Source organism: Muntiacus reevesi, chromosome 19 (assembly GCF_963930625.1).
Source record: "Muntiacus reevesi chromosome 19, mMunRee1.1, whole genome shotgun sequence".
Classification (NCBI taxonomy): domain Eukaryota; kingdom Metazoa; phylum Chordata; class Mammalia; order Artiodactyla; family Cervidae; genus Muntiacus; species Muntiacus reevesi.
Window position 1 is genome coordinate 49,578,344 of NC_089267.1, and position 26,037 is coordinate 49,604,380.

The 26,037-nt window shown below is 40.4% G+C and overlaps 1 protein-coding gene across 2 annotated transcripts in view; it reads right to left on the reverse strand.

Moving 5' to 3' along the window:
- The window catches only part of KLHL32 (kelch like family member 32), a 216,712-nt gene that overhangs the window by 167,140 nt on the left and 23,535 nt on the right, over positions 1-26,037 (reverse strand). For both annotated transcript variants that reach the window (XM_065911353.1, XM_065911352.1), the window contains exons 2-3: positions 14,704-14,791; positions 6,543-6,723 (exon numbers count right to left, since the gene is read on the reverse strand). In XM_065911353.1, the coding sequence (XP_065767425.1) occupies positions 6,543-6,723; positions 14,704-14,726 (204 nt within the window). In that variant the 5' untranslated portion in view covers positions 14,727-14,791. The remainder of the gene's footprint in view (positions 1-6,542; positions 6,724-14,703; positions 14,792-26,037) is intronic.

Consider the following 26,037-nt stretch of genomic DNA (forward strand, 5'->3'; position numbering starts at 1 on the left):
CGTGGTAGTTCTATTTTTTTCTGAGAAACTACGTTTTCTATAGTGGCTATACCAGTTCACACTCCCACCGACAGTGTATAGGGTTTCCTTTTCTCTGCATTTTCACCAACGTTTCTTATCTCTTGTTTTGGTAATAGCCATCCTAGCAGGTGTGAGGCGATTTCTCACTGTGGTTTTCCCTGATTAGTGTTGTGAAACATGTACCTGTTCAGGCTCATATGCCTGTGGGCTAGCTGTGTATCTTCTTTGGGAAATGTCTATTAATATCTCTTGCCTATTTTTTAATCATAGTATTTGGCTTTTCGGTATTAAGTTGCATGAGCTCCTTATATATTTTGGGTATTAACTCATTAGGTTGCCCTTTCGTTCTTGTTGACCGTTTATTCCTTGAGGAAGACAAGCTATAGTTTTAAGCCTTCAGAAGAGAGGGACATTCTGTATGAATTTAGTGAAGTGGCAGAGAGTGCCCAGGATAAGGCTGTGTGGAGGACATCACACTTGTTGATTGTGATAATAAACCTTCGAAGACAGAAGGCAGACCAGAGGTTAGCAGGAAATTAAGGTAGAAGGAATGGTAACCAGCAAGGCTGAGAGGAGGAAAAGCCCTTAGTGGGAATAGAGTGTTTGGAGAACAGTTATGGCCTCAAGATCAAATGAACAGATGGGAGAACACAGATGAGGATGAATGATAATAACAGCACGGAGGCCACTCCAGGCGCCTGGCAGACACGCAGTAAGGATCTCCAGAGGACCTGAGCAGGGCCGTGAAAGTTCATCACACAGTCATCCGCACAATGGTTGGCCGAGGGACAACCAGAGGAGGAAGAAGTTAAACAGCTGGTGGAATGTTCTAAGCAAGAAGGAAGGTGTCAGATTCAGAAAATGACAAGATGGGAAACACTATGGCCCAGATACATCACTCAGTTGTGTCTGACTCTTTGTGACCCCATGGACTGTAGCCCACCAGGCTCCTCTGTCCATGGAATTCTCCAGGCAAGAAACCCAGAGTGGGTTTCCATTTCCTTCTCCAGGGGATCGTCCCAATCCAAGGATTGAACCCGAGTTTCCTGCGTTGCAGGCAGACTCTTTACTGACTGAGCCACCAGGGAAGCCCTAAGATAGCAAAGGATGAATCCAAAAGGTCATCCTGACCCATCAAAAGGTAAGGGAGTCTGAAGCCAGGTAAGCCTAATGATGAGCAGTATTCTCTTCCTACAGTGGCCAGGCAGACTGACCGGGAATTCCAAATGAAACAGAGAATGTTTGCTGAAGGTCGGCTGCGCATCAGATACAGCACTGAGTGCATCACAGACCTTATCATATTTGAATCTCTGTATCAATCTATTCTGAGAGTTATGGTTTATGATCACCAATTGACAGATTAAAAAAACTTAGGTTCACAGAAGTCAGAGGACTTGGTCTATATCAAAGAATAAATAGTGAAAGAGGGTGAATAACAACAACAATAATAATTAGAAGAGCATCCGCTATTTGTCAGGGATTGTGGGAAACAAGGGTCAACAGGGAGATACATTCCCTCCCACTACCTTCAAACTCAGATCTGACTTCTGCGTTCCTCTGTTTCTTCCTTCCACTGTTGGTTTACTCCTATAAAAGGTGCCCTTGGTCTGACACAGTTATAGCTTTTGATTAATGCCATACTGTGCTGCTATTAAGCCTAAACTTGTTTTTTTTAAAGAAGACTTTACTACTTGGCTGAAGAATGTGCCTCTACTCTTTCATTTAAAATGTTGATGATTACAGAAAGCCACAGGACTTTGTGCTCCACTGCTCATTATTTATATTTTAAGCCAGAAAAGCTGATACCATCTCTCATATCAATATAAAGAAACCGTTTACATCCAAAGTTGGGTCTTCTCACTTGTGCTGTCCCAAATTTCCTGAATCAGAACAATTTAGCTTCAAAATAATCTGCCAGATGTCAGAACACTGTTGTCACTTAGTCGCTAAATTGTGTCTGACTCTTTGCAACCCTGTGGACTGCAGCATACCAGGCGCCTCTGTCCTCCACTATCTCGCAGAGTTTGCTCAAATTCATATCTGCTGAGTCAGTGATGCTATCTAACTGTCTCATCATCTGCCACCTCCTTCTCCTTTTGCCCTCAATCTTCCCAGCATCAGGGTCTTTTCCAATGAGTCAGCTCTTCCCATCAGGTGGCCAAAGTACTGAAGCTTCAACATCAGTCCTTCCAATGAATAGTCAGGGTTGATTTCCTTTAGGATTGACTGGTCTGCTCTCCTTTCAGTCCAAGGGACTCTCAAGAGTCTTCTCCAGCACCACAATTTGAAAGTATCAATTCTTTGGCGCTCTTTATGGTCTGACTCTCACATCTGTACACAACAAATGGAAAACCATAGCTTTGACATTACAGACCTTTGTCAGCAAAGCAATGTCTTTACTTTTTAATATACTAGGTTTGTCTTTCTCAGTTTGTCATAACTTTCCTTCCAAGAAGCATCTTTTACTTTCATGGCTATAGTCACCACCCACAGTGATTTTGGAGCCCAAGAAAATAAAGGCATGCTTACTGTCCAGCACAGTAATGTTTTCCTCCAGAGCAAAGGACAGGCGTGTTTCCCACCCATTTACAAAAGATTCAGGTTCCCCAAGTTCAATGATCCTCTCCTATAATGCAATCCACTGTGAATTTCATGTCCTTATATTAAGATAACCTCGGGGCTTCCCAGGTGGCTCAGTGGTAAAGAATCTGTCTGCCAATGCAGGACACAGGGGTTCGATCCCTGATCCAGGAAGATCCCACACGCTGCGGAGCAGCTAGGTCTGTGTGCCACAACTATGGCGCCCGTGCTCTAGAGCCTAGGGTCCACAAATGCTGAAGCCCACGTGCCTGAGAGCTCACGGCCGCAGCAAAACAGCCACCGTGGTAAGATGCCCTCACCCCACAACTAGGAGCAGGACCCCCCCCTGCCACAACTAGAGGGGAGCGCGAGCAGCACAAGGACCCAGCATGGCCAAATTAAATACATAAAAAATTTTCAAAAATAACCTTAAAAAAGCATTCTAGTATACATTGCTACTGCTGCTGCTAAGTCACTTCAGTCGTGTCTGACTCTGTGCGACCCCATAGACAGAAGCCCACCAGGCTCCTCCATCCCTGGGATTCTCCAGGCAAGAACACTGGAGTGGGTTGCCATTTCCTTCTCCAGTGCATGAAAGTGAAAAGTGAAAGGGAAGTTGCTCAGTCGTGTCCGACTCTTAGCAACCCCATGGACTACAGCCTACCAGGCTCCTCCATCCATGGGATTTTCCAGGCAAGAGTACTGGAGTGGGGTGCCATTGCCTTCTCCGCTAATATACATTAAGTTCAAACAAATACTGTTTGATTCCACCAGTATGAGGTGCCTACGGTGGTCAAATTCATAGATTCAAGGGATGAACTGGTAGATGCCAGGGGTGGAGGCAGGGGGAAGGGAATGGGGAGCTGGTATTTGGTGGGGATGGAGTTTCACTTTGGGAGGGTGACAGGCTGGGGAAATGGATAATGGTGAGAGTTGCATGGTAATGTGGGTGAGCTGGGTGCCACTGAGCCATACAGCTGAATATGGTTAAAATGGCAGGTTTTATGTTATGTGACTTTTACCACAATAAAAAACATTTAAAAAAAAAAAAAAAAAAAAGAGTTTCATTTCTTCTAGCAGTATCCCTGAACCTGTGATAGATCTACTTGCTGGCTTTCAACTTGGATAAACCACAGATCCTTGACAGCTCTTGACAGTGGGAGGTTGCAAAAATGGTAACAAATTCTTCTCCTGACTGCATCCATGTCCTTTAGGATACCCTCTTGCACTGATTCAGCTTGGCCATGTGACTTGCTTGATCAATGAGACATTAGTAAGCAGGACACAAACAGGAGTGTTGAAGCTAGCCTACTTGCTGGTTTTAGAATTTAGTTGTCATGTGAAAAATCCCAGGCTAGTTTGATCACGAGAAATACATGCCAAGTGTCCCCGTGAACCCCAGCTGTGACCCTACCAATCACCAGACATGCAAACAAAGCCAAGTGAGGCCATCCAACCTCCAGCCGACTCTTCAGTTAACTGCTGATGTGAGAATGAAGCCAGCAGAGATCTGGGGAGCTGTTAGACCAGAGGAACGATCCAGTTTCTAAGTTCTGGGGTCTTTTGTTATGCAACACAGGTTAATAAAGATACAGGGTACAAGGGAAAAATGACTGCCAGTGTAATAACTGTATTACAAGTTCTATAGGGTTCAGTTTATGTCTGGTTAAATACTCTATAACTATAGCACTTAGCAAACTGCCTAGGAAATAAATGCAGTAGGTCCAAGTTTGTCTTAGTTTTTTCATCTAAATAATCAACACACAGGCACTGAAATTTCACCTCACAAGCAGGTCTTGAGACTGAAGGAACTGTGTATGAATCCAGCGGGGCACATCATTATGTAGAAAAAGCACAACTTGGTACCTAAGGAGACAAATGCTCCGATGGATGAAAATCAGCTCTCCTACTTAGTATCTGGCAGTCCTTGGGCAAGTTATTTACACATATTGCACTTTAGTTTCTGTATCTGCAGGATGGGAATAAAAAAGCTTTCTTCACAGGCTTTATAACGTCAGTATTTTAAAGGAGGCACTCTGTGCAAGACCCATCAGAGTATGAGGGGCAATGCGGCAATGAGATAAACTCGGAGTAGCAGCAAACATTGTTAAATGCCAACAATTAGCAACGTGCTCTTTGGGGCTCACATGCATGCACTCACTTGCACATTCTCTCTCTCATATACACACATGAGCAAAATCGAACCCCAATTAAATTCAAAACGCAACCCACAAAGATTGAGGAGGAAAAAAGCTAAGCACCAGCAGGGCTACATTATGATCTATAAGAAGACAACACTCATACTAAATAATGTGCACAAGTTATACATAACAACCCAAAGTATTTTGTTTCAAAAGCCCTCCAAGCAATATAAGCTTTCTGGAAGAGTAATGCCTGATAATGTAAGTGGATAAAATGTAAATTATATTTATGAAACCAGAAGGGTACTTTACAGACACTGCTTCATTTCTGCACTTTAGAAATTAAATCCCTACTCTTAACTTTAGATAGATATTTTAAGTTCAATTTAAGAAAGATATTTATCCTTTACATCACCAGGTTTCACCACATCCAAAGCACTTTTTAAAAAAATCTTTCTTTTATGATTTGGCATCTTTGAAAATTCTCTTTAAATGCTAATCAGCATTTAATTGTGTACAGTTGATATTGTCTCATAAACATCAAAAAACAAGGTTACTACTGAAAATTTCCAAATCAGTGACTTTCCTGGTGGTCCAGAGGTTAAGACTCCATGCTTCCATTTCAAGGGGCATGGGTTTGATCCCCGGTTGGGGAACTAAGATTCCATACACCATGGCCAAAAAAGGAAAAAAGAAATTCCAAATCAAACCAACAAATTGACTCAGACTGGAGTTGGTTTATCATTTTGAGACTTTGAAAAAGATTGTATGCTATTATATTTTTAAAATATTACCTACTCACTAGTTAACTGATAAAAGATAGAAAAAAATTAAATAGCAATTAAGTAATGTACATTCATAGTTAAATATTTCAAAAAATCTGGTTAATAATTGTCATGATTTTCTTTCCTCTATCCACATCAGGGGTAGTACAGAGTGCTGGTTAAGACTCGGGCGTGGATTTCAGTTGAAGATCTGCCACTTCAAACCGTGTGACTTACTACTTAAACTCTGAGTTACCTCAAATTACTTAACCTCTGAGATTCAGTTTCCTTACATGTAAAACGATTTTTATAGTATGTGTATATGTTTATAAAATGGATTGTTATGAAGATTAAACGAGATATGCATTTAAAGTCCTTTATCTAGACCTGAATCATAAGAAATACTAAATAAATAACATTAAATTTAGCTATAACCATCCCATATATTCACCTTCCAAAATAACAGCAACAAACACATTATCACATATCATTAGCCACTAGAAACAAAAATCTAAAGTTCTACTAAACAAGACAACATGTCCTCAGAGAAGCGGGTGCCCACATGTCAACCATAAATACTCCTTATGGGGCTGATTGCATCTCTTTCCCTGGAGCAGAGAGTAGGAAAGCAATAAAACAAGAACCATAGAAAATAAAAAAATCAGACACACGACATATACTTAGGGACTTTTAAAAAATACATTGTTTCACAGATTCTCCTTCTGGTCCTCAACGCAGAAACACCCTGGCCGGCCTGCACTCCCGTCACGGCACCCTGTAACACACTTCCTTACGGGGGTGAACCGTCGGACACCCCGCAGCTCAGGTGCAAAGGAGAGGCCTACTCTCCACTGGGGGCCATCAGGTCCGAGGAGCACCCCAATCTCAGCCTGACCAGGGAAGCCCCCCGACATTCACCGCTCTGGGGACTCTTACCTAACTGGCTGATGGTTCTGTGACAGCTCAGGAAACCGTCATCCTCCCTCTATTTGTGTAATGCCCTGCGAGAAAGAAACAAGAAACCGCCGTGACTCACCCGGAAGTAGTCGCTGCAGGCTGCCAGGACGGCCTTGTGAGCGTGGAACTTCTGCTCCTCGGCAATCAGGGTGACGTCGCAGAGGACGCCGGCGCTCCTCTGCTGATTCAGGGCTGCCAGGACGCTGTCGTTGTGCGACTCCGACTGGCAGAGCCTCTGGCCTGTCAACATTTCTTGAACACTGCAGGCAGAGGGAGCAAGTTACTGTTCTTCCTCTCAGCAGCCCGGCCACCCCCACACGCTCTCCCTCCCGGCAACTCAGGGAAGGCGGACTCCAGCCTGTGACAGGGTGGCCGCCCCAGCCGCCGCCTCGTGCCTTCTTTGTCTCCAGTTCTCCCTTTTCCTCGCCCCACAGCAATTCTCCCCTTCCTCCTATCCCCCTCAGAATGCGTGTTTGCTGTGTGTCGGCCCATATCTGCAGGCCTGTAAACCTCTCTTCCGGGCCTCTGCCTCCCCAGCGTGTGGACATGTGCGCACACATCTCTGGATGTGTATGCACACACGCGTGTGACTCCGTCCACTCTGGGACCCCCTTCCTAGCCTCGGATTCCTTTTCTAGCTTTGTACCACCTGTGTGAGGTGAGCACAAGCTCAGAACCGGACCTCTGGCATGCACCGAGCCAGCGCTGAGTCCAGGGACCCACGGGACTCACCAGAGACGCAGAAGTCACCGTGTCTCCTCACAAGACACAATACTCTGTTAATAAGTAAGACGAAACTGAGCAAGTGTTGGGTAGGGTATAAAAAGGGCTGCCTGTGACCACTTCATGCAAAAGGCCATGAATTAAGCCGTAGCAGCTTATTATTAAACTTGGGAAATTATGCATCACTAAGAGTGCATCAAAAGAAATGCCATTGTAAGGAAAAACTTTAAGGCTGAAAGTAAACTGCATCTGTATTATTAGCCTGCAGTATCTATGTGTGGTCACTGTACTAGACTCACGAATGACGATGCCATCTATTTTCTGCTTTATTTTCCGCAACTGCTAAACTTGCTCATTGTGAAACCTTCCTCTTCACTCCCAACCCTACCCTAAAATATTCACTGCACGTCCTTTCAAAACCCCTGGGTGAAACCCCACATCTTCCTAAAAGAGTGTGGAAGTAATGCTAATAAACACCAAATGCAAACTGAATGTGTAGATAGTTAAAAACAATTCCAACTTAGATACATGAAGATTTCCATGGCACTCTATGAATCTCAGAATCGGCATTGGACTAAGAGGAGATGAGAACAAGAACGAATAAGCTCTATTTCTGGCCTGCGGACTCTTATTGAAGTCGAGTAAAGACGCCATAGGAATGGGTGAGATTTGTGTCTCCCAATCTGACAACTCCTGTATCCAGGTCCTTCCTCTGAATGTGAAAGAGCCGCTCAGGGGGACCAAGGCATCACCACCAGTCTAGTCTGCATGGCTGGTTTATCTGACAGGGCTGTGGTGTCAGCTGGCTGATAAATTACAGTTCAGCATAAATCACTATCTTCAAGGAAACCAAACGCTTCCCATAAAACGCCAGAGTGCAGCCAATAAGCTTTATTGGACATTTCTGACTGGGGAGCCTCAGAAATGTCAGAACTACTGAAAGAAAAAAAAATTTGACAGGAGGTGATGATATAGTAAGTTCTCGTGGGAAGGTGGGAGGATTATTTTCAGCTGAAATACAGCAGTGAGTTTTGAAATGGTTACTGTCATCAAATATTCATCTAGCATCTCTAGCTATAGGCAGACTTTTAAAGTCAGTAATTGAAAATCATGCTCGGAAGCATAAATAACTCATACATACTGCTATGCAAAGGCTAGAATGGCGTTCATTAGCATGGCTCAAAGAAATGAAGGAACAGAGTAGTAATAGAAGTAGTATATCAGCTAAATAAGCTTTAAGACAGTCTGAAAAATCCTTCCTAAAAGGATGACATTTTTATACATTTCACAAGCACAAAGCCCTTACTATGTTCCATGAATTATTCTTAGTGATTTACATTATTAACTCATTTAATCTTCATAACAACACTATGAGGCAGGTAATAATATCTTTTTCACAGAGATGCTCTTGATGGCCCAAGAGCAGGCATTTTGAGAATCTATTACCATGAATATAATAATGCCATTTGTCCTCCTGCTTAAAAAATAAAACCAAAGAAAACTGAAACAAATGCAAGCAATGATCTAAGATCTCAAAAATCTATGCTAGAGGGGGAAAAAAATCACGAAGTCCATATTAGTTATATATTTAGACCATGCATAATTTCAAAATCAAAGTATCTTTGAAAAATAATACACATTAGCATAATAACATGAGATAGTGATAAGAAAAGTCAGAAATCATGCTTTAAAAACATTTATCTTTGCAATGATTAAGTTTGGAGAGAGAAAATAGATTTTAATTATGATAATCTTAGAACATTTATGTGAAACTCTCATAACTTTTCTCCCTTTTAGTATACCTTAAATGCCAAATAAATGTATTTTGAAATTTCATTTGTAGTGGAACAGGAGAATATATTAAAATAATTGTCTTATAACGTTTCCTTACTCATTTTCCAAATATAGAGCCACAATTCACATCCGTATTATTAAGACTGAATCAGTGTTTGCATTCCAGATATCTATTGACAGAGAATAAATCTTGCCAGGGAAAGAGCAGCTGTAAACTGAAATTTGGCAAAGAATAAAGGGCTCAGCTCTGAAACAATTGGGATGCTGCACAATTTCACAGGATCATTCAGCTGGGCTTGAAATATTCAAGCTTAAAGAAAACAGCATGCTAAATATTTAAGGCAACACTTGGCACAAGATACCAAATGTTTTGGAACCAATATGTTAGGAATCCTTAAAAGCAGAAACAAATACTCCAACATTTGGCAAGAAATAAAGGCCTATTAATCAACAAGTCATTGTATTATGTTCTGAAAGGAAATTCCCACTCAACTCTCAAGATGTAAATCTGCAAAAGCCCTCAACTCTTTAAGTGTGAAAGCACGAGCAGCCACAGGTCACAGCTGCAAGGCCACAGGTCCAGAGGATAAAGCCAATAATCATAAGCCAGGGAGGCGGTGACCCGAAGACCACTGTGCACCATCTCTGAACTAGGGTGGGGAGAGACATATCCCACAAATGGCTTCCTTGGCATCAAACGTCTGCAAATTAGCAAACTACCAACTTAGAAGAACAGTGCCCTGCCAGTCCTTGGGAAACAAGGATGGAAAAACATATTTCTAAAACTTCCTAAAATACTAAGCAAACAAAACATAAGGGAGGAGCCACATTTTCCAAGGGTAAACAGGTTTGAAGGTCATCCTAAAATTGGGAAAGGTCTTCCATGGAAGCAATAGCGCCACCTTGAAATTCACAAGTGAGTGTAGAGGGTGACCTGTGACCTGGCCTCGGCAAGGCAACCCCAAAACCCTTTCCTCTGGGGAACTCCTTAAACCTGCACTGCCCAAAGTAATAGCCACTAGCTACATGTGGCTACTGAGTAAAACGTGGCCAGTCCAAATTGAGATGGGCTCTAAGTGGAAAATGTACACTGGATGTCAAAGACATAGAATTAAATAAAAGAAGGCAAAAATATCTCAATATTTTTATACTGATTACATGTCAAAATGATAATATCTAGGGTATATTGGGTTAAAAAATATATTGTTAAAATTCATTTTACTAGTTTCCTTTCACTTAAAAAAAAAGTGTCTGCTTGAAAAGATTATATGATATATATACTTCATGTTATGGTTTTATGGGACAGTCTACAAGTTCCCTGGGGATATGTTCCTCATTTCTTTCCACATGGACCGTATAAGGGTTTCAGATACCCCATCAGGCTGCTGATGAGTCTGGCTGTTCTTGATTCTCACAGGGCCCAGCCCCTCTCAAGTACAACACAGGAAGCCCCAGACTCCCTGAGCAAGAAATTGCTTTTTACTGATGCCAGGGAGCAACCATCTGATTGGTCAAATGTAGCATCCAGTTAACAGGTAGATAAATAAATGAGATCTCAGGGAACAGAACTATTCATGACTTTAAATCTTTAACTTTCATTCTGAAATTGATGATAAAAACTAAAAAATCAAATGCAGAGCATGAAGTTCATAACACAGTTCAGCTCGCTCACAGGGAAGCACTGCGTTATCACAAACCACTACTTCAAGCTCAGAGTGAACGTTTCTGATTACAGAAATCTCTCAGAGTCTCATTTTTATAGCATAAATTTTGACTGAGATCACTCAGTTTATAATATATAAATTCCAGAATGGTTATCTGGTTTTTAAATATCTGAAATTCAAATTTAAAAATTCAAGTCAGTTTCCAGATAAATGTTTACTTAGTATTTAGATACACAAGATATATGCAAGTAGTCTTCAAGTAAGGTTACCAATAAGGTGTTGCATACTTGTATATGAAACAGAGTCAAGTACTGTAGGGATCCTCATTTCCTAAATAGATTACACCAAAAAGAAAAGGACTGGACCAAAAAACCTAAGAGAACTAGGATAATGCATGATTATCTCAGTTTAGTCTATTGATAAACTGTGCCCTAATCACTTCCATTCTACAGTGAAAATATTTTAATACAAATTAAATATATTAATATTAAAAGAACCCTATTTATTTAAGTGGTTCTTAGTTGCTTAGTCATGCCGGACTCTTTGAGACCCCATTGACTGTAACCTGCCAGGCTCTTCTGTCCATGGGGTTTCCCAGAATCCCATGAATACTGGAGTGGACTGCCATTTCCTTCTCCAGGGTATCTTCCTGACCCAAGGATTGAACCCACGTCTCTATGTATCTTACATTGGCAGGCAGATTCTTTACCACTAATATCACCTGGGAAGTGGACAGGCTGTTAAAAAAAAAAAAAAAAAAAAAAACCACCAAGGAACTTAAATTTATTTTTAATAGAACACTTTACAATTTGTAAATACTTCTCAATTAATGCTAACAACAGTAAGGTCAAAATAATAAGCAAAGAAGATACAGTATGCTTAGTAAATGACCAAAAAAATAATGAAGACGACGCAGAAAGGAATGTGTTTATAAATAGATAACCTTGTTTCATTCCTTCCTTCCTTCCTTTATTCACTATCCTGGGCCAGGCATTGTACCAGGTTCTGGAGGTAAGATGATGAACACTTTATCTGCATAGCAGCCTTCACAGAACCCTCAGTTTTGTGAGGGAGTTAAACTTTAATCAAATAAGCTAGCCTCTCTGATGAAGTCATGCTGGAGCTGCAGGCTGAAGGATGTGAACAAGTTACAGAGCAGAGTTTTACAGGCAGAGGAACAGCAAGTGCTCTGAGCCCGTGGCAGGAGGGGGCAAGGCCCTGACACCGAGTCTACAGAACACGCACGGCTGGAACCCTGAGCACAGGCACAGGCCCAGAGCAGGATCTGAAGCTCAGAAAGAGGTCTTGGCTAGAGGTGCAAAACTCATCAGGATGGAGAGAACGACAGAAGCACAGCTGTGTCTCCGGAACACGACTGAGAGACTACCAGCAGTCAAAAGCTGCCGGGAAGACAAGACAGACAGGATTCAAAAGACAGAAGCAGGGCTGGGCTCAGCTGTGAGAAACGCCTCCTTTCTGAGCAGCAGGAGGGAAGGAATAAATGAGGCAGAAACATGCATTAAAACCTAAGGCGTTTTATTTTTTTGCTTGCTGAATCTTAACACTCAGTGGAACCAACCTCCCCTGGACAGTGTCGGCAGGAGAACACAGATACTTGGGGTCATCTGGGTTGGGATTTTGTCAGGCAAACGCAGAGAGCAAGAGCAGCTAAGGATTTAAAAGAGTGACAGATTCTAAACTGGTTAAGAAGGGAAACAGGAGAGAAGGAAAATGTTGATGGATTTGGTGGAGTGGCCCGGCCACTAAATGAGACGCTGCGATGAGGTCAAAGTAGCACCATGGTGAGGGTAGGTAAATCAGGAAGCTAGAAGGAGATCAGGCCCTGGTAGGAACAAAATGGTTTCAGAAACGGAGCAACTTCCGGGGATGCAAGATCCATGGCGTGACCACGGGAGAAGGTGGCTCAGGGAGGGAGAAGGTCACACGCAGGTAGAAGACCCAAGGCCATGAAGTCAGGCAGATCCTCCGTGTGAATACGGAGGGCACCGGGAGGTAGGAAAGGGTCAGTGGTGAAGAGGAGACTGTCGGCCCAACGCCAAACGCACAGTGGATGACAGCAAGTCACCTGCTGGCGTGGGGAGGGGGAGAGGGTGGAAGAGCTGAAGAGCACCACCTTCAGAAGAGCCCGTCTGTGTTGTCACTTTCTCAAACAACCAACATGAGGAGTAAAGACGGAGATGCAAAACTATGCCCCGGGTTGACAACAAGCTCTTTACACCCATCCCGAAAGTCCATGAGAATTGAGAAAACAAGGCCACCTCTCGAGAGAGCGGCCAAGCAAGCGGTGCCCGGACAAAGACAGGGCCCAGTGAAGGCAGGAGGTGCTCAGAGCTTCCACGGGCGAGGGAGATGACACAGCGGAGCACATACAGGACGCCGGTGCGACAGGTCCACAGGCCACAGGGAAAGTGAGAAAGCGGGGGGAAGGAAGGTCTGCGCTGCAGCAGGGAAGGAAAGTCCACCGCGGAGATGACGGTGCTAGGGAGGACAGGTGGCAGCGGGATCAGAGTTTGTCAGACATGGCAAATTTAAAGTAAAAAATAATTTAGAGAAGAATCCACATGGATCGTGGTAGCCAGAAATAAAGCACTTTGCTTAGTGGTGGCAGACCGATACCACGGTCTCCTTCCATGTGCTATATTGGTTGGATGCCAGATCTAGAGCAGGGCTTCTCAACCCCAGTGAAACTGACATTCTGACATTTTTTGCTATGGGCATTATCCTGCGCACTGTAAGATGTTTAGAGGGATCCCTGGCGTCTACTCACTAGATGCCAATAGCACCTCCAAGCCTGGTGCCAACCAAAAACGACGTCAGAGAGAAGACCTAAATAGATATTTCTTCAAAGAACACACACAGATGGCCAAGAGGCACATGAAAAGATGTTCACTACTGCTAATTATCAGAGAAATGCAAATCAAAACTACAGTGAGATATCACCTCACACTAGCCAGAATGACTGTCATAAAAAAATCCACAAACAGAAAGTACTGTAGAGGGTGTGGAGAAAAAGGAACCTTCTAAATTGTTGGTGTGAATCTAAACTGGTACAGAACACTACAGCGCACAGTATGGAAGGTTCCTTAAAAAAGTAAAAACAGAGCTACCATATGCCCCTGCAATCCCTGGAAAAAACATCTGGAAAAAACATCATCAGAAAGGATACATGCACCCCAACGCTCATTGCAGCACAGATCACAACAACCAAATCACGGAAGCAACCTAAACCTCCATCAACAGAGGAATGGATAAAGAAGGAAGGAAAAACATATTCCTAAAACTTCCTAAAATACTAAACAAACAAGCAAACAAAACACAAGGCAGGAGCCACATTTTCCGAGGGTATACAGGTTTGAAGGTCATCCTAAAATTGGGAAAGGTCTTCCATGGAAGCAATAGCGCCACCTTGAAATTCACAAGTGAGTGCAGAGGGTGACCTGTGACCTGGCCTCGGCCAGGCAACCCCAATACCCTTCCCTCTGGGGAACTCCTTAAACCTGCACTGTCCAATATAATAGCCACTAGCTACATGTGGCTACTGAGTAAAACGTGGCCAGTCCAAATTGAGATGGGCTCTAAGTGGAAAATGTACACTGGATGTCAAAGACACAGTATGAAATAGAAGAATGCAAAAACATCTCATTAATATTTTTATACTGATTACATGTCAAATGATTGCTTTAAAAGGGACAACAGTCACGTATATGTGATCTTCTGATTATTCATTACATAATATATCTTTATGGATGTACACCGTTAGTTTGAGAGAGGTTAGCATCCTAAATAAAGAAGAGATTAAAAGGATAAAAAAGATAAAAAGTACTCTTTGAAATACTTAACCATTAAACATATCTAAGTTTGGGCAGCAATTACATCTTAGTGGTTAGCCCTTGTGCTACCAAACTAAATTCACACACACTAACAGATTGGTTTGCTTTAATTCTTCCAATACTTGTTGAGTGCCTTCCCGGTGCCGGGTCCTAGACGTTGCAGGAGGAGGATTTCGAGTCACACAAGGCTCACCACCCCAGCGCCCACCTGAGGAAGCGTTCAGACGGCATTCTCCAGCTGGGTTCCTCAGGGTCTCAGCCTTAGAAGGTCGCAGAGGAGTCGGCAAGCATTCCAGCTAAATGAAAAGACAGACAAGAAAGAAAAGCACAGTGACTTAAATGCGAAAAAGAAAAAAAACAAACATACTCTGGGCCTTCATGATGCTAATACTTTAGAATCTTGAAGAGTTTTATAGACAAGATACACTCTGACTGAATACTCTTGTGATAGGCAATGTTTCAGAATGCTTGTAAGTTTTAAAGTTTTTCACCTTATTAGAATCTCAGGGACTAAAAATTAAAATTTGAGAACCAAAAATAGCTAAAGAGTTACATTAAAAATTAAAACATCAGATGGCCAGAGGGAAAAATAAAGATTTGAAAAAATATTGTTACAATTTATACCAGAGAACATTTTACCTATGTTCTCTTCTAGGAGTTTTACGGTGTCATGTCTTATATTTAGGGGCTTCCCTGTGGCTCAAACGGTAAATAATCTGCCTACAATGCAGGAGACCCAGGTTCAACCCCTGGGTCGGGAAGACGCCCTGGAGAAGGAAAAGGCAACCCATTCCAGCAGTCTTGCCTGGAGAATCCCATGGACACAGTCTTTAACCCATTCTGAGTTTCTTTTTGTTTATGGTGTGAGGGAGTGTTTTAATTTCATTGATATACATGTAGCAGCCCAGCTTTCCAAACAACACTCACTACAGAAATAAAAGCAAAAACAAACATATGGGACCTAATCAAACAATCTTTTGCACAGCAAAGGAAACCATAACCAAAATGAAAAGACAACCTTCGGACTAAGAGAAAATACTAATATTTTCAAACAACATGACAAGGGCTTAATCTCCAAAATATATGAACAGTTCATACAGTTCAATATCAAAAAGACAAACCACCAATCCAAAATGGGCAGAAACTGCCAGTTTTTCAAAGAAGATACACAGATGGCCACCAGAGACATGAGACGTAGTCAACACCACCAATTATTAGAGTGATGCAAACCAAAACGACAGTGAGGTACCTGGCTGACGACTCACACCTGTCAGAGGGGACGTCATCAAAAGGTCTACAGATAATATATGCTGGAGGGGGTGTGCAGAAAAGAGAAGACTTCTGTACCGTTGGTGGGAATGTAAACTGGTGCAGCCACTATGCAAAACCGTATGGCGATTCCTTAAACTCACTAAAACTCTAATTCAAAAAGACACACGTACCCCAATGCTCAGAGCAGCACTGCTTATAACAGCTAAGACATGAAAGCAACCTAAGGGTCCATCAACAGATGAGTGGATAAATAAGATGCAGTGTGTGTGTGTGTGTGTGTGTGTGTGTATAAAAGAATATTACTCAGCCGTAAAAAAAAAAAAAAAACATTTTTCATTTGCAGCATCATGGATGGACTTTGAGATCACCATACTAAATAAAGTCAGAGAAAGACAAATATTCCATGATATCACTTATAAGTAGAATCTAAAAAAATAATATGAATGAATCTGTTTACAGAATAGAAGCAGGTTCACACAGACACAGAAAACAAGCTTATGATTACCAAAGTGGAAGTAGGGATAAACTCGGTGTATGGAATTAACAGATATACACAGCTATATACGAAGTAGATAAACAGTGATTTACAATATAGAACAAGGAATTATATTCAGTATCTTATAATACTTATAAAGGAAAAGACTCAGAAAAAGAAAATATAAAATACATATATTTATATATATAAACACTGAATCCATGACTATGCTTTACAACTCTCATTAGAGGCCCTAGCTCCCATTTTCTAATACACCCAAGTATCAAAATTAACTCATTTGCGTCATCTTAAACAGGCTCTCTTCTAAGTTTCATTTTGAAAAGTAAAAACAGTGTAAAATCACATGAAAGAAATATATAAAGCTGTGCCTATTTCTGCTAATTTTATAAAACAGAGACTTATGATTTCCAACCTAAAATATAGTATTTGTTACACTGTATCCAAACCTTCAAACTATGCTAATTCACACACATATATCATAATTTGCTGAGGATTCACTTCACTGTTGTCGAACATCAGGTTGTTTCAAACATGTCATACATTCATACTTATTTCTTGCTTTTTTAATTATTGAAAATAGGATACCTACACTTTTCATTTATTTCTAAGTTTTGACAAATCTAAAAATGAGCATCATTTTCAATTAATTCACTACAACTGAGCAATAAAGAGGATCAGAACAATTCACGATACATTGTTTAACTAGCTTAGAGACTTTCCTAGCAACCTATCACTGCTACATATTCCTTTCACAAACTAGGTTATAAACTCCAGGTTCTTATTGCCTGGATGGCATAAAAATACTTATTATTATTATTACAGAGACGTGAAAAAACCTTAATCTTTCTCAACTTCTAATATTTTAAAATGCTCCCAATAACTAGGTGAATATAAAATAATAATCCTAAAAGTTACAACAATCCAAAATTAAAGGACACACTTTATTGATATTTTCAGACATTTCAAATATAGCAATTAAAAATCTCAAGATAACTTCCTTTATTATTTGGAGACCAATTCACTAAATTAGTTCTCTTCAGAAATTCTCTAATTACAATCTGTTCCATTCTACAGTGTTTAGTGAAATGAACACCATTTTAAAGGCTGGGAGTTAAAATGAGTTAAAGGATGAATCAATCCTTGAAAATTATTGTTATTTATTATTCACTAATATTTCTTATACTTTACTACATCTATTTTATAGTATCATTAGATTATTGCATATGATAATTTATCTTTAATTCTGATTATTTCACAAATTGCTATATTTTTAATACCAGTAAACTAGTATATTTTAATACCAGTACACCATCACATGGTGTGCAATAAGTGATATTAGATATCCCTTTAGTTTGAAAGGTAAACATTCAAGGATCCCCACTGATATACTTTCCTGCATAGAACCTCATTCCTGAAGGTAACAAGGATGCTTGCCCTTTCAGAGGGTGAAAACATCTAAGCTCTCCCTCCAAACAAAAAAGATGTGGAGATGGCTTAATTCTAAAAGGAAAGGTCCAATGTGTGATTAGAGCACAGTTTACCAGCTGAATAGAAATTGAGGCCAAAAGAACACAACTGTCCCGTTCTTACAAAACCCTACAACTCTTTCAATCTATAAAAGAGAATCATTCAGGCTTTACTCCTGAGATCATAATGTTAAAACCTCTCTATTAAATATCTGCTATTTTGTTTTAATTTTTACAGTTATAAATAATAAGCACTTTACCTACTCAGTTAAGTTCAGCTGCTCAGTCGTGTCCAACTCTGCAACCCCATGGACTGCAGCACACCAGGCTTCCCTGTCCATCACCAACTCCCGGAGCTTAATCAAACTCATGTCTATTGAGTCAATGATGCCATCCAACCACCTCATCTTCTGTCATTCCCTTTTCCTCCCGCCTTCAATCTTTCCCAGCATCAGGGAAAGACCATCCCCCAAAAAAAGAAATGCAAAAAAGTAAAGTGGTTGTGTAGCTGAGAAAAGAAGAAAAGCTAAAGGCAAAGGAGAAAAGGAAAGATATACCCATTTGAATGCAGAGTTCCAAAGAATAGCACAGAGAGATAAGAAAGCCATCCTCAGTGATCAATGCAAAGAAATAGAGGAAAACAATAAAATGGGAAAGACTAGAGGTCTCTTCAAGAAAATTAGAGATACCAAGGAAACACTTCATGCAAAGATGAGCACAGAAGCAGAAGATATTAAGGAGAAGTGGCAAGAATACACAGAACTATACAAAAAGAGAAGGCAATGGCAACCCACTCCAGTGTTCTTGCCTGGAGAATCCCAGGGACGGAAGAGCCTGGTGGGCTGCCGTCTATGGGGTGGCACAGAGTCGGACACGACTGAAGTGACTTAGCAGCAGCAGCAGCAGCATACAAAAAAAAATCTTCACGACCCAGATGACCACGATGGTGTGATCACTCATCTAGAGCCAGTCATCCTAGAATGTGAAGTCAAGTGGGCCTTAGGAAGCATCCCTACGAACAAAGCTAGTGGAGGTGAAGGAATTTCAGTTGCGCTATTTCAAATCCTACAAGATGATACTGTGAAAGTGCTGCACTCAGTATGCCAGCAAATTTGGAAAACTCAGCAGTGGCCACAGGACTGGAAAAGGTCAGTTTTCATTCCAATCCCAGAGAAAGGCAATGCCAAAGAAAGCTCACCACCACCACAAGCCAAATGCTTTCTTTGATTGTTCTTACAGTAAGAGGTACTTCATATGCATGAGCTCATTTAATACTCACAACAACCTAATGTGGATGATATCATTTTCATTTTATTGATAAAGAAACCAGGGGTATAAGTAATTCACAAAAGGCACAGGACTAGAAATTGGTAGTCTCAGGGATCAAAACTGTTTGACTCCAAAGTTTGTACTCTTAATTATTCTGCTCTAATTCCAAGTTTTATAATAAATCATAAAACTACTACTTTTGAAGTCACACTAAAATCAAAATATATAGATTATATGAAAATTAAAGAATAAATAGAGTCACTAAGATCTTCTTAACAATATAAGCCATAAATAGGTATATAATGATCTACTGAGTATTTATTATCCTATGGGGGTGGGGGGGTGGGGGAGAGACAGAAAGTTAAATAAATATCTTTTCATAGCTGGATTTCACTAACGGTCTCCAGGACACAAAGCTAATATAAACTGACCCAGCACAATATTGCCAGATAAACAGATACTCATAACAGGGAGAAAGCAAATCCTTTTAAAATTACTGGACACATCAAATCATCAATTGTTTTGAACAGGGTGATAGGAAACCACATGTATCTAGTTAGGAAAGGAGAGCCAATATCCATGGAATCTATGAAAGCTCACGCAGCAGAGTTTCTAGCTCTTCTATACTATTCTATTCCACATTTTATGTATTTGAAAGCATCTAGTATGATACAGCATTTATCATGCAGATCCACTCATCCACACTGAGCTATTCTCTCCCTTCAGGATACTGGTACCAACCATCTTCTCTGCCCAGAACTTCCCATGTCCTTTTTACCTAGTTAGCTCCTATTCATCCTGCAAGTCCCAGAGGTCACCTCCTCTGGGAAGCCTTCCCTAAAACTCCCCAAGGTCCCAGGTCCTTACTCTTCTATGAGCTCTAATAACACCTATACATCCAAACACACAGCATAATTAGCACTCTATATGATTACTTCTTTGAGGAAGGGGGGTTAGAAGCTATTGTCTTAGCCTCATTTCTGCCCCTAGCCCCCCCCCAAGACAGTGAGCTCTTTAAGGAGAATGAACCATCTTGGAGTAGCCATAGTTTTGCCTATTGTTCCAGTGTAATTACTAATTGAACCCCCATTTATTTTCTGTGGTTTTCCAGTTTCAATCATAAATAATTTGATCATCCTGTCTACATAGGCAGGATCTATATCTTGCTCAGTATCTTGAACCCCCTGGGACTACAATTATTCCCACAAAATCCCCCAAAGTAGAAAAAGCATAATGTATACCTGTTTTAGAATGAAAAACATGCAATCATAAGGCCAGCTTATTTGCAAGTATTAAATCACAATGTTTTAGTGACTATTATCAAAATGTTGTTGTTAAGTTACTCAGCTGTGTCTGACACCTCTGTAACCCCGTGGACTGTAGCCCACCAGGCTCCTCAGGGTATTTCCCAGGCAAGAATACTGGAGTGGGTTGCCATTTCCCTCTCCAGGGGATCTTCCCAGATCAAGGACTGAATCCAGATCTTCCGCACTGGCGGATGGATTCTTTACCACTGAACCACCTCTGAAGCCCATACTATCAAAATGCATGCCCTAAAAGGAAATGCTGCACTGAATATTAAAAATCCCTCTAGTGAGAACAAGGATGAATATGCAGTCACCCTCATGAATACAGCTGGAGACCTTGTGAACCAAAATAAAATACGTTTAAGTCAGTTCTTCCAATCACATTAACACACCCCTTTCCAGTTCTTCAATTTTTAGATCCATCACTCCTCTGTGAATAGAAACATAAAATGCTTAGATCAGTTACACAGTCTTGTCAAAATAACCTAACCTGCAATTATAACATCCTAATGTGCTTTTTAAATATGTTGCCATGAAAACTTTTTCATTAAAGAATTTCTTATAGTTCTCAGACCACTGAAAATTAAACCAACTATTTGCATCTCTGTAGATGGTTAAAATGTAGATCTTGAATATATAAAAATATTTGTATGACAAAAATATGGAAAAAATATGCTACATTTATATAATTGTTTTATTTCATTAAAAAATCGGTGTGAAAAAATTATTATTCAGACAATGAATGACCATTCTTCTTATTAATGACTGCCTTCTAACAAATAGAAAATATTTAGTTCACAGTCCCCTAACATATGATCTAGATGTAATCCAAACTCCATTTTCAAACAGAGAAAGCTTTACCATTAAATTTTAAAACATGGACTCTTCATTCATTCAAGTATCTACTAAAGGCTTAATATATTTCCAGTAATCACTGAACAAGATATGATGACAGACATAAAAGAATTAAAAATGGTTTCTGTCCTTCAAATAGTTTATAACCTTTAAGGAAGGGATAACATCCACATAGAATGCGAAGCAGCTTCAGTCATGTCCGAGTCTTTGTGACTCCGTGGACTGCAGGCCACCAGGCTCCTCTGTTCATGAGTCTCCAGGCAAGAATACGGGAGTGGGTTGCCAAGTCCTCCTGCAGGGGATCTTCCTGACCCAGGGATCGAATCTGTCTCTCTTATGTCTCCTGCGTTGCAAGGAAGGTTCTTTACCACTAGTGCTAAGGCATAACATCCACATTGGCATCACCCTAATAGTACAAGACATTCTGCATTTTCTTCAGCTGGGAGATTCACAATTTCCTCTCATTTTACAATTTCTAAAATTGAAGCTGTACTTTAAATTGATTGCTGATGTGCTAAAAAGCTGATATGTATCTCACATGTGCAAAAAGCATTAAAACTGGTGAAGCATCACAGTTCAAGTACTTAAATAAAGAGGCTAGGATTACATGCAATATTACATATAGTTCTTACATTGACCTAACATTATAAGAATTATGGGCCCATTTTTTCCAAAGAAAAAGCAGAGGCCCAGCAAGCTAAAATGCTTGAGGTTTAAAAAAAAAAAAAAAAACCTGGGAACTGGTAAAGCTGAGACTCAAATCCATCTGCTACATTCTGCTGCACCACATCGCCCTACCAAAGGCAAGCTGGATGTTGGTTAGAATAGTGGAGGAAGGTTATTAAGTGGAGGAGCACTGAAAGACGCAGAGAGAGAAGAGGAGGCTTTCCAGATGAAAAGGACAACACACTGAAATGGAAGGAGGCTTCTAAGTTATACTCTTGTAAGATAAGAACTCTGTACCAGCTGAAGAGGCAATGTAGACACGTGTTCAGTCCGCCATCTTTAACAGGAAGCCCTCTTGGTAAGTCCTGTTTTATGCCCATTTTCCTGATTAGGAAATCAGGGTTTAGAGAAATTAAGTAACTTCAGGAAGGTTACACAACCAGTACGGGAGCTAGGGTGAAAACCTAGGTAGGCAGTCTGCATCCTAGTAATACAGTTCAGTCACCCAGTCATGTCCGAATCTTTTCGGCCCTCTGGACTGCTGGCCACCAGGCTCCTCTGCCCATGGAATTTTCCAGGCAAGAGTACTGGCGTGGGTTGCCATTTCCTATTCTAGGGGATCTTCCTGACCCAGGCATCTAACCCGCGTCTCTACACTGGCAGGTAGATTCTTTACCACTAGCACCACCTGGGAAGCAGTCTATATCCAGACCCACTCTTTTTAATTGGTAAGCTCTCCTGCATCTCCAGCTGTACACGGTTCTTATTTTACAAAAGTATAACAGAAGCCCCCAGATCTCTGAGTGTGCTGCACTTCCCATCTCATAACAAACATGCTAATTCTCTCAGACACAACATTTGGTTTTCCATGAAAACAGAGATCTGACCAGGCTTGAATAACAAAGAATTTACTATAACTATTCACTAAGCATCTTCTCTCTCACTCATTCAACATTTAAACTGCTTTTACCATATGCTAGGATGGCATGTAAAAGAGTAAGATTACAATGACTTTGTAAAACAAAATGTCTTTTTTTTTTTTCCGAACATGACAAGTGATAAAAGCTACTGCTTTTTAAAGCATAATTTTCTTTTACAAAAGAGATGTAAAGTAGAAGAAAGGGCGTGGGCATGAGGTTAAGTTCCTTCAGCTGCGTTGAGCTGCACCTTAACTGATATCTTTATGAATTACAGGGATAGGGACCATGTCCCGCTGATCTCTGGGTAAGAAGGAACTTTGTTCCCAGAAGACTTGGTAAAAAATGAATTGTTTATAAAATAGTTATTGTTCAGGAAGTTAATGCAGTTTTATCACAAATGCAGAAGTTCCAAACATCTCCAAAAACACTTTTCCCTGTCATTAAAAAGGCACTACAAGTCTTTTACAGAATACGCACATAATCTTAACCAAGATATCAAAACCAAAAAGAAATCCAAATTTTATTTAAAAATTAATGTGAGTTTAAAACTTTGGGGCAACACTGAACAAAATGATGTGATGTGACGGAGTTGATGCATGTGTTGGTCTGAGCGGTCAGGGAGATCTCTGAAGAAATGAAGTACATCTAAAACATCACTAATGACAAAAGAATAGGATAGAATATTCCAAAGTCAGACAAGAAAGTTTTCCACGTTATATTTTGTGATTTGAGGCATGTTTTGAATTGCTCCATGATTTTTTGGCATGAGTCAGAAGAGGAGGAGGAGAGGAGTCTGTTTTCTTGGCTCAGTCAATAGGCTCGGGTGGGCTCAACAAGTGGGAGGACAAATCTCAGAGAGAAGAGTGTGGGGGAGGTTGGGGAAGGGGGGGAAGGCTGTCAAATCCATCATGTTTGGTATTTCACAATGACTGAAGTAGAATCCTTTCTTTATCAATTCTAATTTTCCCAATGTGCCAAATCTAAGATCCGTTTTTAAGTGTATTTTCTAATGAAGACATTATTGCTCTTTGGTGATATTCTACCTCTTACAGGATACACAGTATATAGTGCTATAAAATATAAGTAAAACAAAACCACCATTTTTATTTCATGAAGAAAGCACACCACAATTGTATCCTATGGTTTCAATAATTCTGCAGAAGAGAAAAACAGACTTTCCCACTGACATCACAAAAATTTTAAGTCCCAGGAACTATTTAATGTCTTAGCTAAATACTTTTTATCCACATACCATTAAAAACAACAAGAACTTTGAGTCTCTCTGGGGAAATTGCTAAGAATGCCACCGCTAGGAATCTACCGAGCAGAGAATATCAATCCAACGTCAAGTTTGAGGTAAATATGAAGTAACTGTCCCAAGGTCAGTGAGCTAGTGAGTGGCAGAGCTGGGACTAAGGACCTAGCAACGTCTGACTGAGTTCACACCCCAGTCTCAGACTGTGCTGCCATCTGAATGAGCAATGCAGAAGAGCTGGACTCCAGGGATTTCAAGTAAGCAAAAATTTCTTTCAGAAATGGTCAATAATTCCCAAGATGTCAGGTATCAGAGATAATTTTCTGGAAAATATTCAGCATAACCATTTCTCTTGTGGACCCTTTAAAATCTGGTCTTCGGCTTCAGAAAGGCATTTAGCACAAGGATGACGGTGCAAATATTATCATGAAATAGTCTGGTTTCAACTCCCAGCCCACTAGCAATATGACCTTGGACAAGGATGTAACCGTTCTGTGTCTGTTTCCTCTTTCTATAAAATGACGTTAATAACACTACCTACCTCACAGCATAGTTACAGGGGTTTAAGAAGCCGTATAAATATTAAGAACAATGCTAAGAACATAAAATCAACAAAAGTTCTAGCTGTCGTCATTAAATAACACCGGAGTAAAAACAGCTACAGACTTCAACACTATCATACCTCCTCATCTGTACCTTCAAATTATTGCCACTCTACCTACTAAAGCATAATGTGAATAAAAGCCTAGAGAAGGTGCTGTGATAACCCTGGAAAGATCCCTGGAAGACACTGTTCAGGACATTCATTAAACAGCATTCTTTTCAATTAGAATCTGGAGCGGGCTTTCTTTATCCTGGCTTTCTCCAGTATAAAGAAATGAATTGTACTGATGTTTCTGAACAAGGGGTTTTGTTTTACTCATAAATTCTTTAAATCAAATAACTAATCAAACCTCACATTTTACAAAAATTGCCAAGAACATTTAGAATGAACCATATCCGCCCCCCCTCCCCCCTGACTTAGTATCTGGAACCTAAAGGTATGTATCATCCTGTAATTGCTCTTGGTTCATTTAGTGGCCATCCCCTTTCTTTTTCCTTAGCCAGCCAATTTGCATCAAGTTAAATTTTATTCTTTTGAATAACTAAGGTATGAAACAAAGTATCTGGATGAATAGGAAAGGAAATAAAAGTAAGAGTGGTGATCTCACTAGGATCTTCCTCCAGGACTGTAAGAGCAGGGTTGGCATCTGCTGCTGAGGGGGAGGCTTAGGAAGAGCAAAAGCATAAGCTAAAAATCACAAATTTGAAAGTAGCTTGCCACAACTACACCCTCACCCATAGGTAATCTGTCCAACGATCTAGCTCATAAAAGAGTTCTCCATGTCCCTATTCTTCGCTGTCTCTTCCTCACAAAACACATGTAATTCCAAGTTCATAGATTTTTTTACTTAATAATCAACTAGTATTTGCTGAGTGCTTCCATGTTTCAGGCATTTCATTTTATATCAGCAAGCAGAACAGACAAAATGCATTCCCCATGGAGCTTAACTTATACCTGAGAATATAAACCATAACCATGGCAAATAAGTAAATTACAGGGTGTGTCAGACAGTGATAAGTGATATGAAAAAATCAAGCAAGCTAAATGGGATCTGGGTGAAGGTTTTATGTAAAAAAAACAACTTTCAGTAGAAACTGAAAATACTATAATAACTTTGAATGGTTATGTTGGCTAGAATGATACATATCAATTTTCCAAAATAGATTTTTTGTCCTCAACTCACATTTTAAATGTTTGAAACATTAATTCTGTTGACATTTCTTCAGTAAAGTGACTACTTTTTCATAAAACAAACTAAATCACATCTTATCATTCATATACACCCTTTATTCCTCAGGCACTTCCATACACACTAGGATTCCAGAAACTGTTATATTTCCTCTCTGGTCTTGCACCCACACCTATAACTTGGAAACTCCAACTACAAAGGGAAGACAGGTTGTCAATTTCAGGGTGTATCTCATGGACTCTC